The sequence below is a fragment of the Paroedura picta genome, chromosome 11 (genome assembly GCF_049243985.1).
Source record: "Paroedura picta isolate Pp20150507F chromosome 11, Ppicta_v3.0, whole genome shotgun sequence".
Classification (NCBI taxonomy): domain Eukaryota; kingdom Metazoa; phylum Chordata; class Lepidosauria; order Squamata; family Gekkonidae; genus Paroedura; species Paroedura picta.
The window spans coordinates 5,283,746-5,296,407 of NC_135379.1; the positions used below are offsets into that span (position 1 = coordinate 5,283,746).

Here is a 12,662-nt window from a genome sequence, read left to right on the forward strand (position 1 = left end):
TGCTGTGAACTCCAATGTTAAACTTACGGATAACCAGAGCCCAAAGCAGCTCTGTGGGGCGGCCTGAGGACATGTGAACAGAAGAAGGGGGGGGGGGGATGCTGAGGCTGCTTTCCCCCACTGCAGACAGACAAAAGCTGGCATGGAACTCCCCGGGCGCAGGTGACGCAAGGTCTTTGTGTGGCTCCTGAACGAATGCGAGGACTTTGTACGGTGCAGGCTGAACCACAGCGCGGCTTAAGCCATGGGTCAGGTACTCAAAAACCAGACGTCTACTTTGTGCCTAGTAGGTGAAAGGTGAAGCTGCAGCAAGCAAGACTGGAGATCCTATTGTCGTGGGATTAAGAGACTGTAATGATGGTAATCTCCAGAAGTCACGAGCACTGCCCTTGACGTTCACTGAGGCTTGTGGCTTTATTACAAAAATGGGAGTGTTAACAACTTTGGCCAGGGGGGGGGAGGGGAGGGAGTCCAAAGAAACGTTGCTCCTAAAAGGACGGCCTGTACCTCAAAGCTGTCGGCATGTTAACTCTGAAGCATTTTAAATGGTAGAAGCAATTTTTAAAAATTAGATTGCAAAGTTTAGCGAGTTTGCTCGAGGGGACTATTTTTAAACTGTCTTTTTGCAAAAGCCAATGATTTCCTATCCACCCTGCAGCAAAAGGACGCACACACAAACACACACACACGACAAAGTGTTAATTGAGCCCCCTAGTGCAGAGCATGGAGCTCAAGCCATGGAAATTTCCGAGGCACAAGAATGTCTCGGTGGTAGCTCAGGAGCCAAGGCCCGTCTCCTGATTAAGCTCTTGGCCTCTGCTGCCCCATCATAGCCTTCCCACAGAAAATGCCCCCAGTAAGGGGATCTCTGTTAAGAGTCTTAAACGGTGCAATGCAAGATGCATCAAGGATCTCACTTTACGCAGACCACTGGGCAGAGGCGGGCAAGCAGCACCACCAGTCAGCTGTGCATGAGGAGGCAAGTTAGAGGCAAGAGACCCCATACTCCCTTCACCAGCCTCCCTGCCCACTGGAGCAGACTATAGGCAATCAATCTATCAGTATCTGCCTTGAAAGGCTGTCAAGTGTTTCTTTTTCAGCAGGAGGTAAGGGCCAGGTTCGACCCTGCTGAATATTCAACCTTGCTGCATGTTCTTTATCTTCAGTTTTGAGGTTCTTTTGGCAATGAGGTGCATACGCTCCGATCCAACCTGCAAGGTTCGTGGCAGAGTCCTGCACCATGCTGAGGTGGTATTTCGTCAGATGAATGTGACCGCATGAATGCAGTCAGAAACCGAGGAGCGGCTAATGGCCAGAATGCAGGATGTTATCGTATTAGCAATCCAGAGCAGGATGCACATGGGACATGCCTTGAAAGCTCCCTGGGGACGCCCACAGTCAACTGTGACTAGACCGTGCTTTCCACCAACAACCAGATATGCTGCTTCAGGAAGTTTCCCAATTCTCAAAATGCCAGAAATAAGCACAGCAGACAGGATGGGCTGCACAGGTGAACTGGAATCCTATGTCATTCCTGGGTGAAACTTTCCGCACAACCTCAAGCTGAACAGGTGGTCCTTCGTTTTCTACATTACTACAGTGGGACGGAAGCCTGGAAGAGCACAAACATTGCCAAAGTAGGAGGCATGGCTTACCTTTTTATTGATGTGACTGAATAGACAAGAATGTAACCATTAATATCTATGGAGTAGGTTTGAGGAAATATTGAGTATTCATCCTGTGGGGAGATAAAGCTGTGCTTTAATGTTCAGAAGCAACATGAGTTTACAAGATTATGATTTTGAAAAACTGGGTAAGGATTAACCATGTTTAATTTTACATTGTTGACAAGCTGTTCATGTATGGGCCTGCACTGACACCGTCTGTATTCTCTGCCCTGCATTCCAGGGAATTCCTCACATAACTCAAGTATTACGATGCCTGTACAGAGGCCAAAAAAGTAGAAACAATTCCAGAAAGCATGCAAGGCAAATTCACATTTCACTGGATATACTGACATGCATGATACATTTACATAACAATTTAAGTTGGTAAGAAAACCATTACATTCTAAGTATTAAATGATTCTTTGTTGCTACTCCACTCAGGGGTAGCCAAATGGTGGCTCTCCAGATGTTCGTAGATGACCATTATCATGAGCCCCTGTCAGCATGGCCAATTGGCAGGGCTTCATGGAAATTGTAGTCCACAAAACAAACAAACAAAAAACTGGAGAGCCACAGTTTGGCCACTCCTATTTACTTCACGTGGCTCAAGCGGAAAGCCCTTGAAGAATTACTGTTACGGATTGAATCAGCTGGAATCCTGCCCCCCCCCCATCTCCTCTGCTAGTCTGTAAGCACTCAGAGGTATGAGCAAGCTGAGTTCCCCTCACTGCCCATTACAGACTCAGATGCACGTAACATGTCATGGCCCTGAAGCATATTCAGCTCAAAGACAGTCATGGTTGAGCAGAGCAGCCTCTGGACCCCAAGGCAGCCTTTGCCTCACACACAGGATTTCTCCTCTGGACCGACACTTCCCAGATCCTCTCGAAGCCTGGGAAGGGGCCTGGTGGAAAAGAAACAGGGAAGGCCATCATCTCAGGAGAGGGACAGCCCTGACCGTGGGGAACACAGGAAACCCTGCATAGAGCAGCTGCTTTCAGGGGGCGCCATTCCTGCACCCAAAGGTGGGGTATGTCTAACTTAAGGGTGGGTGGATGGGGTCAGGTATTAAAATAGTGGTAAGAATCTAGTCAAGTGAGTTGTATTATATATAAAAAATGAGTTTTCTTTTCATGGGGTTTTGCCTCATGTGTTTACAGCACATCCTGTGTTGATCTGCTCTGCTGGTTTAAGTGTTTGCTTACTTCAGCTATCGTTAACAGTATTTGTTTAATCCACTTGTTGGTTAATTCTGCACTGGTTCTTCACACTACAAACAGGGCCATGCTCAATCACTGTTCCATTCATCTGTTTATACTTAAAACCCTTAAAACATATGCAGCTCTATTGATATTTCCGTGCGTGTGTGTGTGTTTCTTTCCCTGGGATGCAAAGCCCACAGGGGCATAACAAAACCCTTAACTTTTATTTATGGTTCCAAGATAAAATTGAACACAATAAGGCAGATGTTATAATGTTACCTTTCCGATTTGAACTTTTAAACTGTTTCCCTATTCCTACAATTGGGATCCTTTGTTGCAAATTGACTCTTCAGTCAGCTCTAAGCAGCATTTCTCCAGTTTCACTTAGCCCAGGGGTAGTCAAACTGCGGCCCTCCAGATGTCCATGGACTACAATTCCCAGAAGCCCCTGCCAGCATTTGCAGACTGGGAGTCTTCAAACAAAGGTTGGATACACACTTTTGTGGACTACAATGGAGGGCCGCAGTTTGACTACCCCTGCCAGTCACTTTCCCTCTCTCATCTCCTAGCCACACTTTCATGCGGCTTTTCATGTCATGCGACATTTTTGAGCCACATAAGACAATTTACTGGAAAGGCTGCCGGGGCTATGGAGGTCACTTACCTGGCCGGCTGTGTCGACAACCTGAAGATGATATTCTTGTCCATTTACAGTAATCAGCTTCGTAAATGCTGCATAAACGAGATAAGGAGCAATTTTACATGTGCGTATCCAACCGGTCATTAAATGGGACATATCTCTGGCATCACAGAAAAGATGAACTGTTTTCCACTATGAAATCATTTCATCATTCCATTGCTAAGCATTCAGTTTTACAACTTCTCAAACCTATACAAGGCTCGGAATGACCATCGACATTACATTTGAACGTATGAGGCACAAAGGACCGTTGAAATCAGACAGATTGTCCAAGTAATTAGTTTACTCTTACTAAAAGTACTCTTAGCTCTCTAGCTGGAAGAACACCCTGTACTACTAGGTGACAAACTGACCTAGAATGGTTCAACTGCACATGATTGAATGCCAACACAAAGAAGGATGATGTCAAATAGCTATCTTTCCATCTCTAATATATCTATATCTCTATATATCCACACACACACAAAGAGTTTTTCGCAGTGTATTTACTTGTGGTGCACTGTAGTTAACATTGTGCAAATATTTTTTGGGGGGGGATACCTGTGGATGTATGCATCGTTTGACTAGATTAGAAGATTGTTAGAATTTGACAAGTGACAGCAGCTTCCCTGGACAGCTTGATGTCATGGTTTAGAGTGGTGGCCTCTAATCTGGAGAATTGGGTTGGATTCTCCACTCTTCCACATGCAGCCAGCTGTGTTACCCTGGGCCAGCTGCAGTTCTCTCAGAGCTCTCTCATCCCCACCTACCTTACAAGGTGTCTGTTGTAGGGAGGGGAAGGGAAGGTGATTGTAAGCTGCCTTGAGACTCCTTTAGGTAGTAAAAAGTGGGGGGAACAAAAAACAGCTCTTTTTCTGCTGATGAACTATGTCAGCCATGAATTCAAGCTGCCTTCAAATCTGCATCATTCAGACTGGTGGGAGCAAGGAGATAAATGTTCTTCACCAGTGTTGTTCACAGGCCTACCAGAGTGCAGTTTGGGCCACCTCGTTGCCAAAGTCTTACTCATTCTGAACAGCCTTAAAAGACCAGGTGCGAGATACCTGAGGGAACACCTTCTCCCACGCATACTCTACTGTACAGAAACTGAGCAGCACAAATTAACATCAAACAATCACTAATTTTGTGGTAGTGAATAATGGCCAGGAAGGAATTTCCCAGTACAGATCCAAGATTGTGAAACAGCCTCACGCAAGAAATCTACCAGATCTGGGAAGCTTGGTCTGTTATGTGGGACAATGTTCTTTTAACCAAAACTAGATTTCCTTGCTGAATCTGTCACTACTGTTTGATATTATCTGACTGTCTTCATGGTTACTCTTTTAACATCTCTCTATTACCCTTTTTTCTCACCCTATTCTCAAAGGAGTTCAAAGTAGTATACATGCTTGTTCCCACTCACATTTTATTCTCATGACAATCTGGTCAGATATGTTAGGCTGACTGGCTCACGGCCATTCAGTGACCTCCATGACTGTGGGGATCTGAACTAGAGTTTCTTTAGAGTTATTTCAACATCCTGATGACTGGTTCTTCCCCATTTTGGGATTATTTCATTGAAACAAATGTTACAAACCTTCCTAAATGAACACAACTAGTTTAAAAGATCATAGCCTTCATTATTTTAGTCCAACCTGATCATGAAGCATTGCCTTTTCTAGCCCCCTCATTGGCTATCGTACGCTGCACTTTTAAAATCGTAATCAAGACAGAACACTCGATGTGAGAATATTCTTCTTAAGGAATTGGACAGACTACAAGGTGACATTAACCCTTTATTGCTGAAATGTAGGCCAAGGCTAATAAAGGGACAGGAAAAACTTTCCCAACAGATAGTTGGGAAAAACACACAGTTTTGCATCTTCAATCTCCACATTCAACATTTGGAATTTCTTTAAAAAATCTCAGGATCTAGGAGACTTGCTATCAGTGCTGACAGAACTCAGCTAACCAAAACTGGGAGTCTTCAAATAAAGGTTGGATACACACTTTTCTTGGATGCTTTGGGCTGATCCTACGTTGAGCAGGGGGTTGGACTAGATGGCCTGTATGGCCCCTTCCAACTCTATGATTCTGTGATTCTGTGACTTTGGGCTACTACAAAGCAGCTTCATGAATTCAGCTCAACAAGATTCCTCTACTACTGTAGAGTGGAGCAGTTCTCAGTGATGTTAATATATTTCTACCTAGTTGAATGCTTTTCCAAATATATAAATCATAATGTACCTGTAAACTAGAGCCACTAGAGGCCCCCTCCTTCACAAACCGCACCCTGCAGATGAAGAACTGCTCCACGGTGCAGTGTTAATCATTAAAAAATGTTAAATGTTCTACTGTTCAATGTTATGCCATTAGTAATGTTATGCATTCACAATTGTGATGCTTTTCCTTGTATTGGATCACAAGTTCAAATGTAAACTGCTTTGAGCCGAAAGGTATATAAATATAACAATAAATTTCTTGGAAAGAAATCTGCCAAAAAACAAATCTGGAAAGAAGTCTAGAAAGAAATCTGGAAAGAAATCTGCCAAAAAAGTTAGTGGTAGGCATGGGAATGAACTGGAACAACGCTATTTGTATCAGTTCGTTTGCAAATGAACTGCAATCCTCAATGGGGTTTGCAGACAGTCCTAAAAATTGCTGAGCGGCAAGGTGCAGTCTGCTCCACACTGCTTATCTGTTTTGGGATGTCTTGTGCAGCATCTTTAAACTTTAAAGGGACTACATCAAGGACTTCATAACACAGCATGAAATAACTGAGCTGCAGGGAGCAAGCTGCTTCCTGTAACTCGGCTGTTTTTGCAGCTTGCTCTGTCTACGACTGCTTAAAAAATTCATAGAAGCTGGTGAGGTGGTTCAGTTCACGTCCATCTCCAGACAGGAGGACCTACAATGAAAGTGGTTATTTTTTACGTTCACAAAGGTAATTTGAGGGAAGGTCTTCATTATTATTTTTTTTTAGAAGGACAGGCCTAGAACATTTGGTCTACATACCACCTGCACAGATCTCAATTACATATATCAGTATGGAAGAAAATGACAGCATATTCTATATTAATCATTCTTTTTAATTGTGAAATCTGTGAATGTATATGCTTATTAAAATTATCTGTATTAGTCATCTCAGCAGACGTGGCATTCAGAGCGAACCACTAATGAAAGCATGTTAATGAACAATGAGCATCAAAGCTCTTCCACTGGGTTTTACAGATGAAAGAAGCAAATCAAAGAGAACATTCCAGCAGTGGGTGATTAAAAAACTAGAAATGTAGAGAGATGGGTTGGAGACTGGCACGTTGACTACGTGGTGACTTGCCTAACTTGCCTAACAAAGGTGGCTAATATTAGATGTACTGCACAGATAGGCTGGTAGGCAGCATACAGAAGATGCTCATGGTCCTAGTGGTACATACAGCGTTCCTCAACCCCCGGGCCGAGGACCGGTACCGGGCCATAGAGCCCTCAGTACTGGGCCGCGGTGGGGGTAGGTGTGGGCGCCAGCGGGCACATGCCACCCCCCGCGGCGCTCACTGCACCAGGAACACTGCGCTGTGTGGGGGAGAGGTGCTGGTGCGTTGGTGGGTGCAAACGCACAGGAGCAGCAGCTCTGCGCCTGCACGTTTGCGCCCGCCGGCATGCAGTCACACGTGCCTCCCTCCGCCCCTTCCCCGGTCACTGGCCCGAAAAAGGGACCACTGCATTAGTACACTGGTACTAATGACATGAGGAAATGTTGGCTAAACACTATGGTTGGCAAGAGCCCTTAGAAGTTAAATTTAGTCTGCTAAGTAGGGTATTATACGTTCCCGGCATTGAGGGTTCCAGTGTTCTCCCAATTGCTACCTGCTCCAGATGTAGGGCCAGGGGGGATAAGATGCTGTGGAGATTTCAATGTAGGAATGAGATCAGAAGAGGGAATCAAATATTTTTTAGGAACTAGGTGTTTATTTTGCAACAAGCTGAGCCTGTACAAAAGAGATGGGCTTGAAGAGAAGTTTTCACATTAATCCGTGATTGAAAGATGACTGCAATGGGAAAGCTTCTGGTCTCTGAAAGTTAATTCCCTGAAAATGACAGTTAAATCAGACAGCCTTAGTGGGGAAAAGAGTAGAAGTTATAGATGAGGGTTTAACAACAAATTACCTTCATCTAGACAGAACAAATGAGTCAAAGGGAAAACTGTACATGGTGAGGGTACATTGGTGTTACGTATCTATGACAGATGCCTCTGAGCCAATATTGAGTGCTTGGCGAGCCTCCTAGTAAAAAGAAGGCATAGATATAGTTGAATGGGAAGAATCAGTAGGTACAGCGATCCCTAGATATCAACTCTATAGGAAGGATGTGTTGGCAGCAGTGTTATTTTACACCTGAAAAACAGGATATAATCTAAGAAATCTAAAGGCACAGGAGGAACAGACTGCTCTACAGAACTAGTATAGGTGGGAACTCAGGATTTCCACCAAGATGTACAAGGATAGTTCCCTTTGACAAACTCTAAAAAAAAAAAAAGAATGGCCTGGTGATGTAAGATCTAGTGGGAGTGTCTGGGTGATGTCACTTCTGGTGACATATGATTTCTGGGGGTGTGGCCTGCTGATATCAGTTTCAGGGTTTCTCAAAGCCTGGATAAGGTTTTAGGGGTTTCTCGAACAGTTGAGAAAAACTGTTCTAAGGTGTGGAGGCTGTGCTTTCTGGGTTATGGAGGAGGGTAATTAGTGAGTCTGTCAAAGTGTCTTCTTGGCGTCCTGCTTGTGACAAGCAATGCATTTTACATTTAAGAACTGACTGGCAGCTATTTGGGTGTCATTTTGGCCAGAGAGTGTATAGCAAATTATACTTTCCAGAAAAGGGTGGTTATTGTTGTCTTATCTGTAAACTACTCTTCAATGAGAGGAGGGCCTGTGGGCTATCACATCTGAGATTGTGCAAATGTCTGCTACAAATTGCAACAATGTGAGTAAATTTCTAGACATGATTTAAGTGACTGTACTCTAGTCACAGAACTAAAGAGAAGATCATTTGAAGCCACACTAATAGAAGCTCAGCTAGAATGTATGACACAATGATAGGAAAAGGCTGACACAATTAAGAAGAAAAGTTCAAGAGAGCAGAGCATTTTCCTTTAGAAGAAGGATAGTCCAAACAAGGAAAAGCTGAGTGAGTATGGATTCTGGCAAATGAAATGTGATATAAAAGACACCCCCACAAAGAAATTTGAAGCATGAATTATTAGAAGCATGAGCACCAACAAGAACTTCAAGATTAGAGTAAAGCTTGTCTACAGCCAAGAGGAAAGGAGGAGTACAGATACCTTAATAAATAATTCACTCCCATAAAAAGCATCTAGAAATAGTACCATTTCAGGGAAATAAATACCCTAGGGACCAGGAACGCCTACAATATATAGTTCATAAAGCAACAGTTGCATTTTTAAATGTCTTCTGAGAATTATCAAAGAGATCAAAAGCTACGAATCAGCTACACCAAGAAATGTGCTGTTAAGACGCACATATGACAATTTGTGGAAGCTCCCTGATTCAAGCACTTGAAATTGTGTACATGCCTGAATCACTAGCTGTTTTTTAATTAAGCACCAGCAGAAGGTGGTGGTAACAGGACACTGTAGCCAACGCATTTCAGGAAGTTCTATCTTCCTTCAAACACAGTTTGGTGCCAAAAATAACCATCAACAGAAGTCCGGAAACATGTAAACATAAGCTGCTCTCAGCTCTTTTAAGAGTAGGGGAAGAACTCCATTAAATTAAACAAATAAATGAATTAACTAAGTTAGCTAAGAAAGTGTTCTTCCAGCACAGTGGGGGAAAGGGTTACTTACTGTTCTCTATAGTAGGGTCGTATGAATCAACAAACTGTCCTTCCACAAACTGAATAGTCAGTGACGATTTCCCTACAAAGAAAGCAAATGTAAGATTAACAGTGCAATGTATTTTGAGGTAGATCAAATATAAATATATATACTACCACAAGACCATGAGGAGGAACACAGACGAGTTTTGCATTTCAGAAACACAGGATAGGATCAAAAGATTTCTATGCTTAAGGAATTGGGAATGCCCAACTAAACATTTGACTTCCTTGGAACAATAGATGCACTCACATTATGACCCTGGACTTGCTTTTGAAGTCCCCTTTTATTTCAAAAGCAGTTTATAACATGAAAGGGAAGGGTGCAATGCTGTTCAACAAATACAACATCAAAGTTCCTTGGAAACATGGAGCTAATAATGAGGTTCTTTGGATCCAAGCCATAAAACAAAACTTTCCAAGCTGCATAACCTACACTGATATGAAATTAAGGCATTGTTGGTAATCCTTCTGCCAAAACAACACCACAAGTGAAACTCAGGGAAGACAGCATCTCTGCAAAGCATCCGCTTCTCCCCACTGAAGGTATAGGCATGGTACAAAATTAGTTTCTGTCCTAATGGAACGTTCAACATGCATTACTTTAGAACATAGCTGACATCCACCCAATAAGAATCTACACAAAAATATAATAAGCAATAACTATCTTTAGGTGATAAGAAATATGACAGAAATGCGTTGAATTATATGACTGCACTGTGTAGGAGCTAAAATTCAAAAGGCTATGTAGCAGCTAAAGAGCTGGAGCAAGGGGGTTTACTCTGTTTGCTGGACATAAAAAAGGCTTTAAGATGCCTGACTTTCCACAACTGAACTATTTGACCATGCAAAACTGAATTTTTCAACGAGGCTTTCTATGCAGGTAATCGGGTTGTAATGTACAGAATGGTTTGCTTAGGGACAATGGTCTAATTCAGGGGTAGTCAAACTGCGGCTTATCAGGGGTAGTCAAACTGCGGCTTATGTTTAAGGCAGGATTGGCCAATAGTACCCTACTTGCTTATTGCAAGTAGGGTACTATTTATGCAATTTCTGAACTGCTTAAAGTGTCATGTGAACGCTTAGTTCTTCCCGATGGCTCTGGACTTCTAAAATCCTAATGTATTGGTTGCTGAATATCCCATACAGTCAACTTTAGTCATTATATCTTGAGTCCCTGTGAGAAAGGAGGAAAATAACATAAATAAAATAAATAGTTGAATCAACCCCAATTTCATTCATTTAGCTTCAGCACAAAATAAAAATTGACATCTGGGGTTGTGTTCGGTGTGCAAAAGTTACTCTTCAAGTGTGGTAAGGCAAACAACGTTAAGAGAGCAGGATGTTGTATCGCTAGTGAAAGTGATATGCCCCTCAGAAAAGCTAAACCAGAAATGAGAACTAAATTTGAGTCCAGTGGCGCCCTTAAGACCACAACGTTTTATTTGGGTATAAGCTTTCAGGCGCACGCACGCTTCTTCGGATACTAGATATGGTAACTATAATGTATGATCTGTGACAATGCCTGCTGAATTATCTTTTCAGCACTATGAAAGTCAGATGAGCATGAAAAAGGAATATCATTACAGAAGATGCCAGTTATGTAACACTCACGCTTCCAGGCTCCCTGCCAATAAAGTGTGGGCAGACAAGCAGTGTGCTCAGTTATAATTCAGAGCTGACCAAATGGCATTGGAATACACTACAAAACTGCAGCCAGACAAGGTAACACACATTAGCCCCCGACAACCTTCTATTTTGAGCAAGGAGAAAGGATGTTAAGTCTGCCTGTACCGGTTCTGTTGGCATACGCTGCCTTGACGTTCCCCTGCCATCTGTGAATCAAAACCAGAACAGTCTTCAAAAACCACTTCAACCACACACAGAAAACGAGGCAGGTTTTAGAATGCTTAGGAAAAGAAGGGAAATTTCTTCGGCAATCTTTGTTTCAACTCTGCCAGTTTCTAAAAGCTGTAAGTGGTACAAGAAAGGAGGAACCTATGGGGCTTAGAGATTTGGGGCCATAGTCTATGTAATTATATGGGGAAAAATGTTTAAGGCAGGATTGGCCAAGCTGCGGCTCTCCAGATGTCCATGGACAACAATTACCATAAGCCCTGCCAGCATAATGCCCTAAAAGTAGAAATAATAGTACACATTGATGAGTCATTAATAGCTCTTCTGAGTGCAGAATCCAGTGGCTTTTCCATTGTAAATAGTAATGCAAAGAACAGAAGGTCTAGTATGGTCAAACTGTGGCTCTCCAAATGTCCATGGAATACAGTTACCATGAGTCAGCTGGTCAGGCAGGCAGGAACTTATAGTAATTGTAGTCCAAGGACAACTGGAGAGCCACAGTTTGGACATCCCTGCTCCAAGGTATTCCCTGCTGTCAATGAAGAAACTGACCCAGCTGATAATGAACTTGAGGTTGTTTACCACAAGTATCTACACTTAACACAAATTATCAATGAGTAAAATCAGATGAGAGTCCAGTAATACCTTAGAAAGCAACATGAGTTTCAGGACATAATCTTCAGAGAGTGAGACATGTCTAACCAAGTGAGCTTTGACCCTTGAAACCTTATACCCTGAAACTCATGTTGCTCTCTAACCTGCTAATGGACTCAAATCTGTTTCATTGTAGATCAACATGGCAGCCCTCTGAAGTTCTCAAGATACTTTTGATCAGATTTTACAGTTAGCACAGCAGCATCATGCAAATTTCATGCTTATATAAGCAAGCTTTTGGGCTGACCCAATAGTGCTACATTCAATCCTCTGAAGACTGAGGCAGCTGCAGAGGCCACGGGGAGAAGGTGCCTCTTGGGCATTAGCTTTCTTTAGGCTTCCCTCAAGCCTAGTTTCGTATGGCCCCTTCTCGCCCCCCCCAAAAAACCCAAATTCCCCTGCAGCAGCGAGGGAGACAGAGGCACAAGAGGAAGTGAGAGAAAAGATCAGACTCATCTTGGCACCTCTGAGCTCTTGCACTGTCTCTTGCCAGGCTCAGTAATAAGAACTGTTCAGGGGATATTTCTAAACAGGAGAGGGTTGTTTTGCAATCTCTTCTTTCAAAAGTCACTTTTATGCCCACAGGCCTATAATCACCTAGGTTCTTGCTGGTGCTAGGCAGTCTATTTTGATTCTCCGCCATAAATTCTTCAAAAAATATATATACACAGCTTCTGAATTCCCACAATAGAAGTGGATTTTAGAAAGTTATCT

General features: G+C 42.9%; 1 protein-coding gene across 1 annotated transcript in view; it reads right to left on the reverse strand.

Annotated features, from left to right (window-relative positions):
- The window catches only part of RHEB (Ras homolog, mTORC1 binding), a 28,698-nt gene that overhangs the window by 6,506 nt on the left and 9,530 nt on the right, over nt 1-12,662 (reverse strand). The window contains exons 2-4 of the mRNA XM_077302838.1: nt 9,409-9,480; nt 3,534-3,601; nt 1,656-1,738 (exon numbers count right to left, since the gene is read on the reverse strand). Coding sequence (XP_077158953.1) covers nt 1,656-1,738; nt 3,534-3,601; nt 9,409-9,480 — 223 coding nt within the window. The remainder of the gene's footprint in view (nt 1-1,655; nt 1,739-3,533; nt 3,602-9,408; nt 9,481-12,662) is intronic.